The 22,255-nt window shown below is 40.1% G+C and overlaps 1 protein-coding gene across 5 annotated transcripts in view; it reads right to left on the bottom strand.

The window, feature by feature from the left end:
• Positions 1–22,255, bottom strand: part of trps1 (trichorhinophalangeal syndrome I) — a 101,074-nt gene that overhangs the window by 6,903 nt on the left and 71,916 nt on the right. For all 5 annotated transcript variants that reach the window (XM_053862135.1, XM_053862138.1, XM_053862134.1 and 2 more), the window contains exon 10: positions 3,810–3,932. In XM_053862135.1, the coding sequence (XP_053718110.1) occupies positions 3,810–3,932 (123 nt within the window). The remainder of the gene's footprint in view (positions 1–3,809; positions 3,933–22,255) is intronic.

Genomic DNA, 22,255 nt, shown 5'->3' with positions numbered 1-22,255 from the left:
GTTTTCCCCTGCCATCTTTGAGACACACATTAAGTTCTCGTCGTAAAGTTAAGTCATGCGGCACCACAGTTTAAAGACATCAAGAAACAAAATTGAGCAAAGAAGTTTAAGGCATATTCTGATTTATGCTTTTGCATAATACGCAACTTAAAATAAGGGAAAAAAGGCACCCATCCATTGAGACAAAAACATGCATTCAAGGCGATGTAATTGTGCAACTCAGCTGGCTGAAATAGCATGAGGTGCAGCCACAAGGAGGAAAGAAGACCAAGTCACGCTTTGACAACAATTGAATAAATAAATTAAATAACTGTAAAACTACATAAATTAGTAAAATGTAAATGTAAAATATAACATTTTATTTTGCACGGCTGACTGAAAGAAAAACCTCACACAAGCTGGCGAGCGATAGGCTTTATTTAATGATAAAAAAAACAAGAGGTTGTTGACTAGTGAACATTATTCACTCTGTATCAAACATCCCATCTTCCTAATCGAATGCTTCTCACTTTCCTCTTGCTATCTTATCTCACCATCTTAATGCAAACAGCTTCCCTTGCTGTAATTTCTGTCACTTGTTCATTGTATTCCTCCAGTTCCCCCCTTCCCTCTTTGTTAATCTACTCTCTTTATTCATAAGTCACCCTTCCTCTCTTCCTCTCAAGTGTTTTACTAGCTGCTATCCTCTCTAATAATGTGTGTAGAGCATATAAAACTTTTATGATGGGATATAAAATATGGCTGTTGCAGGGCTTGCCAAGCGTGGAAAGGGTCTGGACGTGATTGGAGCGGCAGATGAAGTGGGCGGGTTGAACCGCGGACGCTCACAGGGGCGGGAAGGAATACGTCGCGGGTGCTTTGCCGTTGCTGAAAGGTCTTTAAAGGTACATTCCGTAATTACACCAGGTTGCAAGCGCTCCACTCAAGGACAGGTTAATTGAATTTCTGTTTTATTGCACTGAGCCAAAATCAGCTTAAAACAGCATTAGAGCACATTAATCTCTCAAGATGGGGGTAATTGGAAACTGAAAATTATATTAAGTTGATAAGCAATAATGAAATAATCAATTATTATTCATGTAATTTTCTCACCAAAGTTCATTAATTTGTAATGCTTTGTTTACGATGCTTGGGAAATATGGGTGTTTCTCCAGTTCTAATGCGTGGAGTGACAAATTAAACAACCTCCCAAGTGGCAAGTCCATCGACTTCCCAGTTGGAATTCCCAGTTCTGAGCACGAATGGAAGACAATATTGCAGGTGGAGGGGCGGGCTGCAGCTTGGAGTTTGGTTTCTGAGGGGAAAAAACAATGCTGCAACTCACCAATCTGCACTAAAGGGATGAGTTTTGAAAGAAATGCTTCAATGGACTTTAAGGGAGAGGTCATTTTGCAAGCCTGGACATCACCAACCTCAAAAACAAAACTATATTTAAGCATTATGGCCATTAAAAGGAGTTGAGAAAAAGAATCACCCTTTCTTGCTACTGTTCATTACGAACCAAAAGTAGCAGAAAATTAGTATGTCAAGACAATTTTGCATGTTAACCCTGTGAAAATCAGTTAAATAGCTGCTATGTACTTATCAAATGAATCCAAGAGCCTAGTTAGGAGTTTTTATTTCATCTGTAATTCATGCGACGTCAAATTAAATTTGGGACGGTGAAGTTGATTCATTCCATCATACTTCTAAGCATGAGCTGACTGACAATGACAGCTGGAATACCACACTCCATCTGAATTAAATATACAGTTTTTCCAGTGTTGTCTGTACTGCAGGACTTCAACTGCAGTCTGCTGCATTTCATCTCTATAGTGTGCTAATCGCTTTGACAGGCAGAAGGATAATTAGTGGTCAAAACCACTTGGTGAATGCGCAAACACGCCGACTATATAAAAGGGTCTAAAATACGAGCCTGTGATCCAGCACAACCTTTATGAGTGTGTCTACGCGGTGCCCTGATGAGAGCGCTGAAGCCCAGCAACAGCAATTTCATTTGCATGCTGAAACAGACGGAGGACTCAAGTAATTATTTTAGTCTGTTCTTGTTGATTTAAATTCCCCACTTCCCTCAGCTTTTATCTTTTTTCAAAGAAGAGTAAATGAAAAATAACCACAGCTAGTTTGCAAATGCAAAACGGTGGCTTAAAAGACTCAAATCATGATTGTACAACCTCCAAGAAACACATCACGTTTTTTAGAATTGTACACTGCAAGGTTTCACGTCAGCGCTAACTTGATGCAAATTTAGTGAGAAACTAACTCCTCGAACTTGGGTCCAACTCAATAAGTTGAACAGCAAACACAAAAGTAACCAGCGGATCTGGTGAGAGGGAAACTAGTTTTATAAGAAACGTGGCGAAATAGAACATATATTTCAACTCAAGCAGTAATTTTGAGAAAATCCCATCTTGTGCAGTATATATATAGTGAGAGTGGCCTCAATATATATGATCACACATTCCACCACTCAACTCGACTACTACGTGCTTTAAATTTGACATGCTCTGTTCTAAAATATTCAGTGTGTGACTCCAGCCGCAAGAGATAAAGACACTTTCCATGATTTCTGAAAATTGCTTCATATTGTGAGCCAGTTCTGATATGAACATCTTCTGGAACAACTTAGAGAAAGTCGTGATGTTCCACTGTACCTAAAGCACACCACTATTCCATTCCCAAAACTCAAGCGCTGTGATTGTATGACGAAACTAACAGTATTATCATGCAGCAATAATGTTTAGCTTTGGTCCACAGGATTTCTAAAGTCTTAATTTCTAAAATTTCTAAAGTATTAACAAAGTTAAGATTAAGTATTTAATGTGGTTCAGAATAGAGTGCTGGGACATGACATCACGCTAATTCTGCTTATTCTTATTCATCATGTTAAATAGTGAATAACAAAATCAAAACGACACCATATTGGCAGGCAAAGTGTGAGTTCAACTACTGAGAGTGTCTAATTATGGTTTATAGCCAAGGACATCTGAACAAACAAGAAAGAACAGGGAGAGCGTTTCAGTGAATTTTTGAAGAATCTGGCACCAGTGGATTACAGCCATAAGCAAGTCAAAGAAAACTGAACGCTCTGAGGGCTGGTTCCAGTTGTGGTACTTGTCGACTCCCAGATATGCCCCCTGACGTCAGAGATCCAGCGCAAACATGAGGCTGGTCACTGCCATCAAATGAGCAGTGAGCTAAATGGACATCATAGATTCCGCCATGTTCGCATCTGTTCTGATCTTGATGTTAGCTACAGCATACGTAGCAGTATTGTGTGTTTAACCACATGTCACCTTACAGTTTGTTTCATGTCATTCCAGTTTATTGTGACTGAATATTGCAATTACTTCTGAAGGGTTTGAATTCCGGAATGTTTGGCTACTGTAGATCTGCAATGTCTGGCAAGGCTTCATGCAACAGTGTTTGAAATCAAATCATTTAGAGCAGAGAACTTCTAGAAGAGAATGAGGACACTGTTTCACCATGGTTATGTTTAACATAATACGTTGTCTGTAATATCATACAATATTAATGTCATTAAAATGCAATGTAAACTTTGAAGCTGATACTGGTGCCAGATATAGTTTTCCAAATCACAGATCTGTCCATATCACTTTAGCGGATAGTTTTTCATCATTTTGATAAAATAAAAACAAGTTCAAGTAAATCAAAATTCCATGCAGTTTCATGTCATAAACCTCTAAATGCTCTCGCTCCAGAACACTCACCTTTCCACCTGATATCAAGCAGGATTCACATTATTTACAGCAATATAGGAATATGACTTAATGAATTGACTGACTTACCGAGTGCAGCTTTTGATATAAACCACATGCGTTGCAAACGTAGCCACCGTTGGCGTTCTTCCTCCACAACGACGTCTTGGTGGTCAGACAGTTGGCACAAAACACTCCACTACCTCTGCGTCTCTGTGGGAAACAATGGGAAAAACTAATATGAAAGAAATATGGACGCATTATTTATTGAAAGGATGAGCGTAAAGAAGACAGCTCTCATCTGTCACGTTAAATAGTGAACACTGTGGGGAGAGTTTTGACCCTTCCACATCCAACAATATAGTAATGGAAGAATATCTACAGTATGTGCAAACAAAAAATGAGTCGGTAATAACAGTGCCTGAAAAAAAGAGTCACTTTTCATAGAACAATATGAGAAACGGCAATTTGTCAAGCACTCAGAAAAGAGCAAAGAATTAGGCTTTTAACCTTGTACCGTTGAGTGGTGTTGATGGAAACCACAGAAAGTACTTTCTAAGCTCTGACTTTTACTGTATAAGCATCTGTGTAGTTGAGGAAGCGGCAGCGCGTGGAAAAGTAGTGTGGTCGCGGATGTATGGAGGGTGAAAAGGCCAATTGTCGAGGCAACGTGCTCCATCACAGTAATGAGCCAATCACAACGTTTCTCCATCCCATTAAATCTCTGGCCCCATTCCCCACCTTTATGACCCTGAGAGAACAGCACACCTCATCTTTCTTTCCTGTGCCTGTTTGTTAATCTTTATTTATCCAACAACTATGCTCTCCAGGCATAACTCCACAGCGTTACACCGCCGCTGACTGTCTTTATTTCACACAGGAGATTGAGCGATTAACAATGATAAACATCGCCGCAGCTTCACAATGAATTCAGAATTAAGAAGCCACCGACACTTTCGATCAATGTTAGCTGTAATCCTGATTTTTCTTCTCCCATTTTCGGCAAGTTCGCTGTTGAATAATTAAAAAGAGTTTCCACAGGGGTCGATCCTTGTTCAGTTGCTTCCTTGTACACTTTTAAGAATTCTTCTTCAACCACACTTTAATGTGTTCTCCTCATATTGCTCCTCTATTTCCCAATGGATGACATTCTAGCTTCATTTGAAGCAGTCAGACGTGTTCCATCAACACCCCCAGATTAAAGATTTGGCCTGTGTGGAGGGTGGTTAGAGGTCAGTGACGTTGAAAACTAAACTTGGAAGGGAAGAAGTTGAGCGTAGAAATATAATATTATTCCAAAAATAACACAAGTATTGACATAATGTTTCATAGTTCAACTCAAGTTTAATATAATCTCCTCCTCTGTCACCTGTGTCCACTTATTTCTTTCATCCCAAACATCTATTCTTTTATGTTCAGGGTGGTGATAGATGAGATAGTGACCCCCGCTTTCAAAAAAAAAACAAACAAAAAAACTCAGAGGGCCAAGAGCTGGAAGCTTAAAACCTTTCACTGTCTTCACCAAAGTGCACCCTCTCACAGAAAAGGCTCTCAGAACTCTCAGAACTGCAGCTGGGGCCACGAACACAGCCTCCACCAATTGTCTGCCGCTGGCTAAAAGTAGAGACCCGGTGGGTAAATATTGTAAATAGTGTTCCATTTTTCAACATACTTTGAGGATCACAACACAATTAAGCACTTAGAATTACTCAGGGAATGTACACCTCCGACAGAAATCCATATATACAGAGCTCCACCAAAGCACTGGTGCATTTAAAGAAACAGCTGTGTCTCAACTGCACTTTTCATCGGTTTATGTTTGTATTCAATGCTCTTTGTTTTGTAGATATTTCTGCCCCAAGTGATTTTCAATGGGTAGATCATATTACATCACACATACAAAATACATATGTGTGTGTACGTCAGACAAAAAAAAACTGGAAGCAGATTTACATGAATGACTGAATTAAGATCTTCTGGATAATCCACAACTCAACTAAATAAAGAGGCGAACATTCTTACACGGTGTGTACTGAAGTGAATAAGTGGTGGCTGTTTATTACACATGTGCCAGACACTCTGTATGTGTGAGTGCTTTGCCGGTCCGATTATAGATTCCTGAACTCTTTTTCTCACCTGAGCTTGCTGAGGCGAGATGCTGGCAATTCATGTTCAGGGTATTAATAACATTCCTTTATCACCGACCAATGACGCCACTCATATTTGGAACTTCAAGCATGAAGAAGCACAGGTACAGTACGTATCATTATGATCCTTTGTCAGCATGAATGCCGTTCTTGCAGAACAGTCAAACTTTGCTGTGTATTTCCATGAGCCACACGTGTTACTCTTTAATTGGTGGTGTCAGATATGGGGTACACCAGAGGTCAGACATGGGACATTTTGATTTACTTACAAACATTGCCACTCCCACTGCCAACATGTTTGATCACAATAACGTATAACTTAATAATGTCAGAAATCTTCTAACATCATTAAATGATATCACTTTATAGCAACATTTTTCACAAGGTGCTTGATGAGCAATGACTCTAAAGTGACAGGAGGAAACCAGAGTGTAGGAAAACAACACAAGCGATGAGAGCATATTCAAATCCCACACAGTGCAGACCCAGGTTTGCTTGATGAGTTGCAGCAGACCTGGGCAAAGTCTGGCTCGGGGGCCAAATATGGCCCTTTGACTGCATTTATGTGGCCCTCCCGGAGTCAGAGTTAAACAATAAAACTGACATTGTCGTCTCTGACTTGTGTATTGTTTTTTGTTCATTATGATGCAACTGAAACATCACTTTCGCGTTTGATTATTTTTTGTAACTGTTGTTGAATTGAAAGTCGATTGTGACATGGATGAGACACATCGAGAATCTTTAAATGGAATGTGGTTTAAATTAAATAAAAAACAACCAACATTTTCTGTGCATTTTTAAAGTGTCGTTTTTTTCCCTCGTTTCTTTGGGTTAGACGGCCCCTTTCAACGGTCACAATATATAAAGTGGCCCCTTAGGAAATTTAATTGCCCACCTCTGAGTTGCAGCAAGCTGGAATTGAACCCCCAACCCTGTGGCTGTGAGGCAGCCGAACTCTGAAGGCGAGGCTTCACATTCCTTCTCTGGTGATCAAAAGGCTAACTCTAATGCTCTGATTTGACGTCAGTTTCCCAGACATTTATGGGTTTGCGCTGCCTTGCCAAAATCCTTGTTAGGGCCATTAAAGAGATGCCATCCTTTAAATTCAAACTCAAGCCATGTGGTATTTAAAACTCTGCGCGTATAATGATATATGAATCAGATAATAAAATTTCTTTCATTTCATTCAGCACACTGGCTGAATGAAGTCAAGTGCTGGGGCTTCATGTCAAGCCAGTGATTTCTTCAGAAGCGGACAGATGTTAAGCAAACTGTTTACACTGTGAGGCTCTTTAAATCATGATGGAAGGAGCTGGCTTGAGCAGATAGCAGCAACTGCTTGAGGTTCAGTGTTGACATTTGGGCTGTTTTTTTCGCCTTGCGGATGATCTTAAAGCCATCTGCAACCAATGTCATCTTTAAACTTTAGTGGCTCAGTCATAACCAGAAGGGCGCTCACAAGGTCCCTATAATATTTCTCGAGACATTCCCTATTACTTTTAACACACGCTGTAAGGGTTTGATGATTTCCATTCCCAAAGTGCTCACAAATCCAGCCAGGCCGGTCACAACAGCCTGGATCCATATCCCCCCTCTTCCAGCTGTGGTTTCAGGAAAAAGAAGCATGACAACATCAAAGAAAATCTATTTCTGCAATATGTGACTGATCAATGAAGAAAGTCAAATTCCTCAAGGCTTTTAAAGACACCACAATATTTCAAATATAGGCTTAATAATTGTTGAAAGGCATAATTTAATAATATAATAATTCAGGTATATTTCAAGAGCTGTAAAAAAAAATACATCACATTTCGGAAAACAGCTCTTAAGTTGAGAAAAATGCTTAAGAGATCGCAGCCCCCAGCCAAGCAGCTCATTTCAAGTTTTAGATACTTTGGCCTAATATTTCAGCCCCTTTTTTAACCTTTATAATGTCATTGACAGTTCTAAGATCAATCAGACAGCAGGTGGCGGTAGCCTACGTAACCTACTCACACAACAATTGTTAGCACAAAGGAGAGTAGTTTGAACTCACAACCACAGACATAGACAAAGCCGCTACAGGATACGTGGATTCAGATGGTCATCTGAAACACTGCCAAATTAAATACCGTAAAATTTCAGCACACTGGAATATGTACCACTCACATGAAAATTCAGAAGGAAAGTAGATCTCAGACAAGGCGCACCCGTGTATCAGTCGCAGATGCAGTGGTACTGTCTGCAGCATCGAAAGGTCAGGAGCACCAGTCTTAAAAATGCATGAGGATCACTTCTAAACTAGTTTGTAAAACGGCGTGCAGCATCTAGACTGACTCCAGAAACAAATAGGGCAATGTTCTGAACTTGAATCATGAACTCCTCACAGCCTTTATTTACGTTAATTGTAAATTGTTCCGACACCACAGCCGGTCTCAGTTGCTGCTTCTCGTCCCCAGTCCTCCAGGAAATCGGCTCTGTTGGCGGAGGAACGGACACGCGGGCAAATACATTGCATTTTGAGCATTTTAAGGTAAATAAAACGCCTGAGATTTTAGCCTGTAAGAACCCATATACAGTATTCGCAATACTGTGATATAAGAGGCAGTATTACACAACAACGTTGCAGGGTTACAGTAATCCATTTCTTGACCCATGAGCAACACTTCCTAAAATAGAAATTGCTGAATACCTTTTAAGTTTATTTTGTCAACCAACAGACAGATAAATGAACACATCACCTCGTTTTGCTAAGCGACATGACTCTACACATGGGCGCCCCCTACCCCACCGAAGAGGGGGCTTAAAATGCTGAGCTTCTCTGTGGTTGAAAATAAAAGTGGGCTTTCTTAACAAAGTCTTGAAAATGCAATTACACTGAATTCACTTAAGGAGTTAGCCAGCCTCGCTTTTATCGCTGAGCCACACACACACACATATACACTGACAGACACACAACATTATATGAGCAGTTATTTAATCAACCCAGAGGAGGAGCTGAAGAATTAAGTTAATTTGACTCTGCCATGTCCCATATCCTATAGACTGGTTCAGTATGTTCTTCTCCTAAAGACACATAGGAACACACAGACACACAAGCGGAAGACATCCATCTATTTACATTAATACAAAGATTATTTCAGTTAACCAGAGTAACTTCCAGGACACGCGCACAATTAAATGCATCTGGGAGTAATTGGACAGAGCCGCCGCTCTCACCGGTGCTACCAACCATCAAGTATGTTCGTCTGCAGAGGTGCATGCAAAGTGACATAAGATATGAAAAGATGCTTCCTCTTGAAGTGTGCTTCCTAACTGAATAGTGGAGTGATGAGATTTCAGACACCTCTCCTGTGAGTGTTTCTGGCACCAAGAATAACAATAATAACAAGCCATTTTGATCTGAAATCGCAGTCCACTCTAGCCATCGATGACTAAAAGGCCAGAGACATTTCCAAACTACAAGGCGGTTCCATCTGGCCCCGAGTCTCTCCTCTGATCTCATCTCTGCTATCCAGAGTAACAGGAACAGCAGGGATCTTTAAAAGAAGGCCGGACAACCTCAGCTGGTTCTTAGTGACACAGAAGCTCGGCTACTCTATTCATAGTCTAGTCATAGTCATTCATAGCTTCTGAATTCATCTATGAAGGAAACTGCATCCTCAGGTTTGCGGGGGTGATTTATGCCGCCAGTATCTCTGATCTTGACTTTGCTTTTGACACTGATCTGAAGGCCACTGGTATGATTAGGGACAGAAATTGATCTTCAGCTCTTTGCTTCTAAAACTGGGTACCAGACTTGATGGTTCAGGTTTGATCCTCGGTACTTCGCACCTAGAGGCAACCTGATCCCCTCAAATACTGCTGCAAGTTCTCAGAAAACAGGATGGACTCGGTTTTGTTCCGATACAATCTCATGCTTGCTTTCGCTCAGTTGGGGATTGAAAGAGAGAAGAGTGAACAAACTCCCAGAAGAATTCAGGAAGGTGACAATTAAGATTCCGGACTGGACTCGTGGTCAAGCGACAACACAAGGGAGACTGGCATGCTTTGTGCATTGTGGCAAGAGTTGAGGATTAAAAAAGAGCATTTTAATGAGCTCTGGTGGCTCGGACGAAATAACAATTGGACATTTAACCAATATTTTTGCTAAAACCAAAAAACAAGAATCACATCTCTGCCATCTGGACGTTGTGATAAAACACAGCAGCGCATACGTAATGAGAGCAAATCAGGATGGTTCATTAAGTTGCATAGTAAGTATATTTTGAATTCTGGATGTTAAAAATAGCAGTAACAAGATAACTAAAATGATAAAGTGAAGATATGCGTGTGCCCCATTCAGTCTGAAAGCAGCAATAAACCATAAAACATCATAAGACAATGCAATATACAGACTAAAATATATTCAAAATGAATATTAAAAAGAAAAAACGAAAGAAAGAAAAAGAAAAAACTATTAGCTAAGTGTTGGAGCTTATAGGCATAATAGAATTTGACATGTCTTGCAAAATAGCTATATTTTCATCGTACACTCAAATACGCTCACATATTGTGATACTTAATTCTGAGGTATTGTATCAATATTTTCAATATCACAACACTTGATTGTGTGATATTGTATGTTGCCTATATTGATAATGAATGCATAGATACTTGAACTGTGAGGCGTTGCATTTGTGAGGTGTTTAGTGCTAACATTTTCTTTTTGTGTACTCAAGTTATTTTGTTGACAAAGGGAGCGATTCCATCCTCTGTCAGTCACACTGGACCAAGGTCAGACAGTGACAATAAACTTGTTTTCATGCACATAATTTACCATTTGATAGACATATTAGCTAATGTGTCTGTTTTAGCGTACAGTTTTCCAACTATTAAGCCCAATATTTGTAACATTTAAAGACATTATTAGGAAGACATGCACAACCTTCAATTTCATTGAAGACCACAAACTGTAAATCCAGTAAAATGCCAGCAGGTGCTTCTAAGGAACAGAATGCGAGCTAAGCGTCTCAAGATGACATCATTTCAAGAAAACACCAAACAAACAAGCAAGCAAACAGATCCTCAAAGGTTTCCAGTAAACTGTAAAATTTGAGAGTGAAAATACAAGACTAATCATATAGATACCCGGCTTATTCTCGACAACTGTTGTGCTCATCTCAGTCACGAGATAAGTGTGCAGTCCTAAAGAATTATTACTCAGTAAAAGATGAAACAACTGAAGTGTTACTCACAATAAACCCCCTTAATGGTTTTATAAACTTAACACACTGACTTCATCTGATCAGCGCATGTCTTGTAGAGGGAGCGATTGTAGAGGGATCAGTGACCCACTTCAAACTGACCACTACAGCACAATCACTCATTCTCTGTGTATTTGCCTTGAGTGTGTATGGTAGACCAACGAGAGGAAATGAGTAGTGTGTATAGTTCTTCCTGGGAAAGCCCTGTGGGGTGACAAAAACACACTTTGCAGCCACACACACACGGGTAATCTGCTGTGGAAACCAGGACAGTGAAACCTTAACTCACCCCACACACCGGACACGAACACAGAGACGCTATAAAGTGCACCCCTAATACCTGTACTATGATCCACTGGTATTAAACTGCATATTAATTTCACTTTACTGTTTATCTGAGAGTCTTTGAGTTAAGCCATTCCCACACAATGTAAACTCACATGGCTCATCAGTGTAGCGCCCAGAACATCTTCTGGAAACTGAAACTATACAGCAAAAGTACTTGAATCGTCTTTAAATATATGGTGACTACTGGAACTGAAGCAGGCACCATTCCAGGGAGATTAATGCAGCATTATTGAAATTCTGCACGGATTGTGGCAAAGTTTACAGAATTATATAAATGTCATTAGTCAGTTTCTCCCTTTGCGCCTGCAGATGTTTTTCGGACGACACTGATATATCAGTATCATTAGCATAGACACACAACTGTCCTGCTGCCACCGAGTGTTTGGAGACAGCTGTCATCAGATTCAGGCAGAAAAAACAATAACAGAAGTGCATTTGATTTCTGCTGAGCAGAACACATGCTACAACAATGCTACACATTTTAGCCAAATACTCATCTGTTTTCTTTAGTTGGGTTCATCACAGTTATTTGGAAATGATGACCAACTTTGACCTTGTGAGAGGACATTTGTAACCACTTTTAGTAACCACATCCCAAACCACACACTCAATGGCCCAGAGAATGCAGTGGTCACAGCCGGCTGTACTAAATAGGAGGCATGATAGGGGCCTGCTGGACCCCACAAATGACGGATATGTGCCATGTAAACAGCCATTTCATGGACTAACACTTATCTGCTCATCGTACAGAATCACACACGTAAACAGTGTTTTTAAGCCTGAGGGAGTTTTGTGTGGTTTTGGTACTTTTGATCTAGTGAAGAGGGACTTGTGCTTACAGTGCAACCTTGGTATCAGTCAAGACCTCAGGAACACACTAAAGTCCTGTGGGGGTGGGTGCCCGCTGGAGAAGGGAGCCTCTTTGCCAGAGGTCAGCAACCTTTTTTGCCACTGCAAGCTACAAGGAGTGGCCCGAAAAGCTACCATCTACCACTGGGAAATCTAAAAGGCCCTTTTGGTTTTGTATTAGAGGGGGAAGACCACAGAAGGAGAGGGAACTTCAAGGGTTCCTTAAAGTGCTTTAGAAGATTCCCATTTTGATTCTACATTTTCACGCACGACGCAGGCATTTCACTGTCAGATGTCAACACATGGTGTGTCTCGCAACGTCTCGTTCAGCGACAGTAAAGGAAGACTTCTTTCAAAGACACTGTAAGGGGGGCAGTGAAGGTGTACTTTTGCTTCCCCCTGTTGGACACAACCCGACACATGGATAAAATCCTGAAACCCTGACTTCCATTAACTGTGTATTTCTATTTCAGTGGCAGGAGAAAATCGCGGAAAAACCTAACCAAAATGAGAGTGTCAAAACTAATGTGATGAAAATAGCTTCAGGATAAGGAAGTCATGAAGTAACACACGTGAGAAAAGCATGCAGAAAGTCAGGCGTATCAGGAAGCAAGTGACATAGCTCGCTCATTTATGCCACGTTCATCTACAACATCACCTTTCAGATGATGTGGATAATAACAAAAAAAACAACGTGTAGAATAATAATTCTTCACTCTGCGCCATTTCAATGTGGCCATGAGGTAAGAAATAAAGATTGAAACAAAATAGGGCAGGTCACTCCTTACAAAGGAACACATTTGATGTGAGGTGTGTGGCGAGGGTTAACATGTTATTTGTTATTAAACTGTAAGTTACCTGGCTCTTCCATCATGTGTAAGTGCTACATCTCTGCTATTTCACAGTGACTCCTGGCACTTAACTGTCATGCCTGTCAAACACAACACAGTGTGTAGCAGTGGAGGAATACCTCCAGCTTGAACGGGCTGTGTAAATGAGCCATGCACATGCAAACAACCTGTTTCATTTCACTCAGACCTCGACATCTGTGAAGCTAATTGGCGAGTTGGGTTAGAAATTAACTTGGTAATGACACAAACAGAAGGCCATACATCTTTACTGCTAAAATGACAATGGGGAGCCAAGACTTCCCCCTAATAAAAACATGGCAACACAGTGAGGGAACCCAGATGTGAATTGAGGAGACAGGTGTTGAAAATGATTCCATCAAATGGGCCGAACGGATTGCAAGAAAGGGATGGAGGAATTTATAACCAGCTTTATGGAGAGCCATTTAGAAAGTAACACCTCGGAACGACCAAATACGTACGCCACATGGTTATTCCGGTCTTGCCAAGTAGCTTCCCAATTAGTGTGACGGAGTAGCAAATAGCAGCGGAGCAATGAGATGGTCGAGAGGATGCCAACGGACGTGGTGTATGAGGGACTCCTACCACAATTTTAGCTATGTAACTTTGCAACGTGAGACTTGGCCTGCATTTTAAATGAACGCTTGAATTGAAATTGCGAAATGGTACATGACCGTGAGCAACGTCTCCCACTATTCTTAATGGTTGCTTGAAAAAAAACTTTGAAATCACTCCATAAAACTGTAACTATAAATAGGACATTTAGTTTCTTATTAACTCATATTAATGAGTCATTACAGTGTTTTGTGTGAACTTTTAGTGAACATTCTGGGGCAAAATATAAACAGTTTTAACAAGACGCAAATCAGTACTTTATTATGACAATAATTATATTATATGAATGTTGTTTAAGGCAATATACGTTCCCCAATATAAAATGTAACCATCATTTTGACTTTATAATTTTTCTACATATGTACAATTCTGTTTAAACCCCAAATCCCTTGAATAAGTCATAAGTACTTGTTGAACACTTCATGCACTGCAAACATTTAAATGCAGAGGACCAAATTCAAATCAGAATCCTGACTGAAGAAATGCATTTTTGATCTCTAAGAGAAATGCAGCGATCTAGTCTTGGTTCTGCTACTCAAATCCATTAAAGCAGACAAAGGCACCCAGGAACGAAAAGACATTTTCAGGTTCTTCCTTCTTGGTTTAACACAGATGGCCAGTGGTGAATGAATTAATGCCTACAGCTGACATTAAAAATAGCCATCTGATGCTTAGATTTTTTGACCAATCCATAGTCTGGTTATATGCTAATCGCCAAATAACAAAGGCTTCCCTTTTTTTTATTATGCTTAAAATGTTTTTGCTTGTTTCAAAGTGTGCTCACCATACAAACAGCAAACAAATACATGTGTACACTGATTAAAAACATTAATAGATTAAACAATTGCACTCCCATCCAGTGTCTCCAGTGAAGGAGAACATCTCCCACTTCTGCTGCAGCCAGATGGGGAAGTGTTTTCTCCTATTTTCTGTAGGTACGGCTGCACATGTGTGCAGGTGTCAGAGGTCACGGTGAGGGGAAATGAGCGACAGCTATAGGGCAGAGGCCAAGGTGAACACTAAAGAGACGAAACACGGTATAGGTGGTTGTCAATTCAGTGCTGCAAACCCCCAGATGAACGCAGCCACACAAAGGCTAAAAGAAAGATACAGACGGTGAAGCCACTCGATTTGAAATGCCAAGTTGTTATTAAGCCAAATTGCACTTTAGCTATTTCAGCAGCAATTTTTATTATTCAACATGATTTTTATATTAAATGACAATCATAAAATCACTATCCGAAAGTAATCTGCAGGTGAAAACAAACATATCCATCAAATTAAAGGTGAAATCAAGTATGACAAAGAACACATTTCTCTATTGCGTACAAGTAATATATATTGAGGTCCACAACAAGCTAGTATTGCCTCTCCTTCTAGTGCGTGCTCAAAGCAATTCTCACCAAGAGCCCTGCCGCCCATGATAAAGAGTTCCTGATATTAATGAAATACTTCGACCTTTAACCATCATTACAGCTGCACCAGCAAGGCTCAAGCATTTCGTTACGCAGGACTCGATATGACTGTGCGCAAGCATCAGCGACCCTTCACAATATTGCAGAGTGCTGTTGACTGAGCATTGACATTGTCCCTGGGCAGTGTCAATGATGGAGAAGTGAGTTTGTCGAATCAGGGCTGCTTTGTATTATAAAGCCGTTTTTTTTTTGCTGTCCATATGAGCGCGTGGTCGTGCATACGGTTTCGGCAAGTGTATGACACATTCAGAAAAAGGTTACCTTATTAATATTTACGAGGAGGGACTGGTGGCATGGTTGCGTTTGTCGCTCCCAGCTAGACAGGCATCACTGGGAAGGGAGTATTGGCTCATAAGTGTAAGCATGTTTTTTGGTTTGTTTTGACTATTCATTGTGAACTACTGTTTTAAGTACGACAAATAGATGCTTCAAAAATAGTGAATAAATACAATAATTTGACATCCTATGATGTCTTTTTAGACGTTGCACAAGGCCACAGGAGATTTGACTCCATTGAAACACCTATGCATCACAACGCAGAAGGTTGACTTTGGTGTCAACACAAAAATTGACTTGAAACTAGGAACTATTTGACGCCTTGGAGTGAGAATGTGTTGCAAATTGACTATTTATGACAGTTGCTGTTCCTTCCAGGGCGAATGGAGAAACAGGATTGTCAATGACAAACGAACAGCAGAAAATCTTCAGAGCATCAGTGGCAGACTAATTCTAATGTATTATTTTTCCCCATCCGGTCTTGTTCAACAGTGTCAGCACAGATGCTCAGCAAAGGTGTTTATGGAGAAACGGGATGGAATCACACCACACAGGCTCGGTCATCAATATCTGAATTACTGAAACTCCTGGTTCCAGTCAGCTCCATCATCATCCCTCTCCCCACCACCACTGCAGCTGGGCAAGACACTAGCACACAGACGGTGTTGATAGCCCTACTCGAGCTGTCAGGGGAGACCAAACAGATCAAGCATTCCTTGGGGAGATTGCATACCCCTGTGTGGGAGAATGTGTGTGTGTAATCCATGTCTCATCTTTGTTCCATTTGCAGCAGATAGCACCATGTATGATAACCCTTGTGTTATCAGAAAGAAAAACAATGGCTTGGGGAATACTATGTTGACCAATTTCCACTTTTTAGCCAGAGAGTACTTTTCCCTGGTGAGAAACACCAGGAATAAAAATGATGCTATTGAGCCAGATTTTACAAAGCTATACTTCAAAAACTTCAAAGTAAGCAAAGGCCAAAATTCCAAGTGAAGCAACTGTCTTGACTACATCCACACTCCACCTTAAAATTATATTTTAAAACACACCCACTAAATTTAAGGAGGAAAATAGATCACTTCGATACTAGTTTTGAAAACGGGGTCCAACATCAAGGCTGACTCATGAAACAAACTTGGAAATGTTCTGAACTTGAATCACAAACTCGTCACATCTTTTATTTAAATTAAAGAGCTCAAAATGCACTGTTTTCACTCGTGTGTCCGAAGTCCCGACAACACAGCCGGTCTCGGCTGCTGCTTCTCATCTCCAGTCCGCCAAGGATCGGCTGTATTGGTGGAGCCGCGGGCGAAAACAGCACATTTTGAGCTCTTTAAGGGAAATAAAACGCCTGTGATTTCATCAGTTTGATGTGATGAGTTTCCATGTGTTGGCACCCTTAAGCACGTAAATATCCATCATGTTAGCAACATCGTTGTATAAGCCGCACTGGTTGTAAAAAGTAGCGAATCAAAGTCTTGAAATTACAGTAATCTTGATCTCCAACGTATTTGGTGCCAGACTTGGGGAAGAAAAGTGTATTTAGCAATATGTAAAAAATGTAATTCGAGGCTCTTTAGCACAAGCAAGCTAGAGAACGAGGATAGCCTGGAAACAAGACTATGAGGTAGAATGATAGAGAGGGGCAAAATGAGATCCTCATGACCCTTGTACACTCTCTTTAAAGAGGGAGTGCACCTTCAGTCAGAGCCTTATCACAGCTCAGATCAGAGCTGAATGTTTCCAACATAACATTATGCCAATGGCTATAAGACACTAACCAGCTTGCAGTTCAAGAGCAGAGGGAAAAAAGAAGTTTTGAGACACACATAGTCGAGCTACTGGATTCAACACTTCACAGTGTATATCTGTAACTTCTGCACACATAGTCAATGTAAGTGTGTTTGTATAACATATACTGTATTTTACTTCAGGGACTCTTCTGATATTAGATTTTAAGCACATTACTCTTTTCACAATAATCAATGTGCTTCTTGGTTCAAGCAACTGTTGAAAAAAAAGAGGACACAATTTGAATATCAACGCTCGAGCGGTGACCCTTCAAAACTAACAATGTTCTGGTTTTCCATTCTGATGTTATGATGCCACAAGTGAATGCTTCACAAGCCAGCTCTGATATTATATTGGTGTCAGACATCAGCAGTAATTTTTGGTCTACAACTGAGATAAAAACCATTCAAGGGTACAAAAAAGGGGAAAAGGACAAAACAGGAAACCTTGAACAGAACTTATTAAACTCATGAAACTAGAGACAACAAACCTCGTGATAGAAATCAAGCTCAAAAGAAAGCATTTTCATTTTCACAAAGAGATGGAAGTGGGTCAGTCAAGGACGGGAGTTTCAATTTTTCTCTGTAAAGTTCTTCTTTTTTTTTTTTTTACCAACCCAAGCATAAGGCAATCTGTTACTGAAAACATAGATGGAAAGATGCAATGAGTCGGGAGGGGGACATGAAGGACGGCGAGGGAAAAGACAAAGGGGAGGGAACAAATTATTGCCAGTGAATACAACTTTGTACTAACAGTTTGACATTACCCGCTACACCCCCACCAAGACACGCACTCATACACCATCATTCATCTGAATGAAACCTGAGGGCTCACTGATTCGTCTCACTCTTCTACACACTGAAATAATGAGATACACACAGCCCAAAACGTATTTGTAGACTCTGGAGAAGACGCCTACAGCAACAGCTAGCAGAACCAGGAGCTTCAAAGTCATAGTTAGCACCTAGTCATTACAGCAAAAATGAAGAAGACAGAGATAGCATGAGTCAGAGGCCGATCTTGGTTACAAACAAGGCAGCAGTGCACATCAAGCGTGGAGTAGAATTTGAAAATAATGATAGGGCAAAAGTTCCACATTTAGCATTACAATCTCCGTTTCCCACACAGTTGTGGACAAAAGCTAGAAGTTGTAGAACAAAGCAAGGACCAGTAGCAGAAAGGAGGTGTTCACTACATTGATTTAAAAAAATGAGAAACTGACTTTGGCCATTTCATTTTAGAGGTTTTCTGCCTGCAATGAAGCGTTACTAACACGCACCTACAGTTAGGTTTTTCAGATAGGATTTTGTGACAGGTCCGATGTAACAGATAGAAGTGATAGAAATCCAGGCTCCAATGATCGGAAATTTAGGGCGTCCTGCTGAAAAAAACATGGCGCCCCCAGGATGCCCCTCTAGCTAAAAGCCTAGAGTGGCCTAGAGCGCCACACTGTACCCTATACTGTAAGCAACAGACGCGATACACACTATTTCACAAGTATTGGATTACAGAAAGAGATTTGTTTGGAACCAAATTGTGGAAATCAAGTTTTAAACATACTTGTTTTGCAGATTTTAGATTGATAAATTCACTTTTTTGCATTCACTTCCTCAACCAAGTGATGGCTTCATGGACTGGTTGTCATTTGTTGTGCCATCTCACCAATGAACACCTTGAAGCCTTGATTGTTGCAGCTAGATTAGAAAATGTACAGTACATTTACAAGAAGTGATAGCAGCTTCACATCTGGATACCATCAGGACACAACGCTGGAGGACAAGGGCAAAGGAAGTGAGAAGAACATATATGAAGTCAAAACAGAAACGGCTTCAAATGAGAAATCTCCAACGGTGCCAAGAAGAGGGGGAAAATTCTGTTTGGATTCTCCTCTGTGTATTTATCCCTCTATCTATTACCCCGGCCTTCTGTCTCTCCCCTTCCCTCTCTTCTTTTTTCTCCACTGTCTCGTATCTAATCCCATACGACAGAGACACAGAACACAAATCTCCCTGTTGGCAGAGGAAAACAGTATGTTTCTACTGGAAGAAAGAGAGAACGATTGACTGCTGTGGTGATTTATGGAGCTGAAATCTGTGCTGGAACGTATGTAGACACTCTCTGTGTTTGGGTCCCACACACAAACGCACACCGGCAAGTGTGATGAATGTAGCTTTGCTGCTGAGTAACTTAAAAATCATTTTAGTATAGATTCAGAAGCCTGTCATCTGTCCTTAATGTTTGTGGACCTTTAATAATTAAATACACACTTGTGTGTACATCTAGTTACGCACACATTTTTTGACACATGACGTCAACTGGCGTTGTTATATGAAGTGATTTTAAAACTGCATGAGTTAGTACAAGCAGAAATCATCGATCGTTGCCGTTTTATCCAGTTTCTCACAGGCAAGTCTCACTAGTTTCTCTATGCGTAATGAAACTGGCAAATAATTATGCTTGGGTCGATGCAATTAAACAAGGAAGCACACTGAATAGGTTTGTATTAGAGAAAAATGTTAGTGGATGATTTTCTTTTTCATCTTAAAGAGCCCGCATACTACTTTACGGATATATATACAGAAAATAAAGTGTGGCTGCATTGGCTGAATTGTTAATGCTTAAGTATGAAGGAAATAAATTATTCCAAAAGTTTCCATGGATGCATGAAGTTCTTCGATATATGACTCAAAATAAATAAATAAACAAATGAATTCTAAGATCATTATTTCAAGTATGGCGTCGGCAAATTGTATTGCATTGTGTCATTTATTTTTTTGTCGGTTAGTCAAGGTACTTGTAGGCTTGCATGCATTTGAGTCGCTTTATCCTGGTTTGTCCAACATTCCTCATCTAAAAAACTAACTTTGCACCAAACGCAACTGAGCAACTCACAAATAGACACAGAGTCGTCGTTGGTTTCCAGTGACATGGGTGACTTCCCCCTATCTTTCAATCACTTTCCAAAAAAGTAGGTTAATTTGGGGCCTAAAGTTATAACGTCAACATGGTGGATCGATTGAGGAGATCGAACAATATTAATATAAAAAAAAATGGATGGTCTGGGTTAATCGGCTCCAACAGAGGCCATATCATTTTTTGTTTCTTTCAGGATTGATCAGTATGATCATGTCCATCTCCAAGAAGCATGATGTGTCTTACACTTGCTTCAATGTTTCCACTTTGTTTTAATACGTTTTACCACACGGGAGTTAATCTTTAAAAAAAAAGAGATCATTTTTCTGAAGGCATGGCAACTCTCACTTGAGCCATACGACGATTGTTTACTTCAAGCGGAAACACTGGGCTGAACGATTTGGGAAAATAGCCTTATTGAAATTTATTTTGACCAATATCGTGTGATTCAGCACGCACTTTTGGGGTTTGTTTGTACTATATATCATATATATATATATATATATGTGTGTGTGTGTGTGTCCATTGAACTGTAAAAAGAAAAATATTCAATCATGACATACTGTATATTCACAATCAAATTCATTTTTTAAAGATTTAACTTGCACTAAGTAGAACAAGAATGTGTTGCACTCGACAATTGTATCAAAAAACTTAGACATCTTCTGCTGATACATAGCTTGATCAACCAAATGTTGAGCTTCAAATGTACTTGAAGCTCAGTGTAGGATGTGTATATCAATAGGTTATCAAAAGGCAAAGGAAAAGTAAAGGAGACAAGGAAAACAAAAGTGATATTCCTGACTTGTTTCAGATGATTAAGAATTACCCCATTTTGTAATCTGACTATCTCTTTCCATTCTGCTTCCCCTTACCATCAATCCCACTCCCTTGTTCCCTTAGTAATCATTCCAACCTGATTGCTCTGATCCCTCTATTCTATTTGTCATTAAATAAAAGACGTGCAGACACATACACGCCGTCGCACAACACCCACACCGCCGCACACTGAGAGGCAGAAACAAATGCCATTTAATCAAATGGTATAAATAAATAAAAGGTTTGTATTTCCCATAAGTCCATCTGGTTCACCTGCTTTTCATCACACGCACAGTGCTGGTCAATAAAGCTCACACACATACACACACTTGCATGCACATACACAGCACCAAAGGCACGGATGACCACACACATTGGCCGGAGCATCTAAATGTAGATGAGTTGGACTGGCGGCCACAAGAAACCTTTATCTAGCCAATCTGTGCGTAATTTCCCTCCACGTTGTTGACCAACCTGTTAAAAAAAAAAATCCCAGGCTTAATCTTCAACTTTTATCTAAGCGCTTTAAAGAAATTTACACTGAAAACGGCCCTTGTTTTGATCCAGAGCATTATGTTAGATTCATTTATGAAAGCGCAAAGCCATTCCAAGTTCCAGTAAATGTATACGTTTGTAGGTCTCTGTTTAGGTTCTGTTACTGGTTAACAGAACATTCAGGAAGAGATCTAAGAGAACATCTGGCAACGTGGGACAATGAAGCAAATGTAAAAGTCGGGAAGAATTTCTTTCTTTTCCTACACAGGCCATGTCAGTAGCTAACTGAAAGCAGACCTGGCTTCAGAGCAGCTGTCCAACTGCAGCTCTTCACTACAGTAAAAACTGCCATTTATTCAGCTCATGAAGTTTTTCACACAAAAATAACACGATATAGGATCAATAGAATTTTTATTTAAACCTTCCCTGATGTTGGAACATATTTTCACTCCCTTCGTGTCATCTATTGAATTAGGGAAGGTGGACTTTTGTGCCCTATACTGACGCCTAAGGCAGCCTTCAACGTCAACATATGACACCATTGTAGTTAGGATTGGTTGTCTCTGGTGCAGTATTTTTTTGTAATGTATTGAAGGTATTTTGGCGTTGCTGATTGTGACAACACGAGTTTCACTCACTTTCAGTGACACAAATATCAACTTTGCTGCTGTAGTATCGAGTAGTACACAACTATTATATTTATTGGTG

The sequence above is a fragment of the Synchiropus splendidus genome, chromosome 4 (assembly GCF_027744825.2).
Source record: "Synchiropus splendidus isolate RoL2022-P1 chromosome 4, RoL_Sspl_1.0, whole genome shotgun sequence".
Lineage (NCBI taxonomy): Eukaryota > Metazoa > Chordata > Actinopteri > Syngnathiformes > Callionymidae > Synchiropus > Synchiropus splendidus.
Note: the sequence above shows the minus strand (reverse complement) of the source record. Positions and strands in the feature narration are given on the sequence as shown.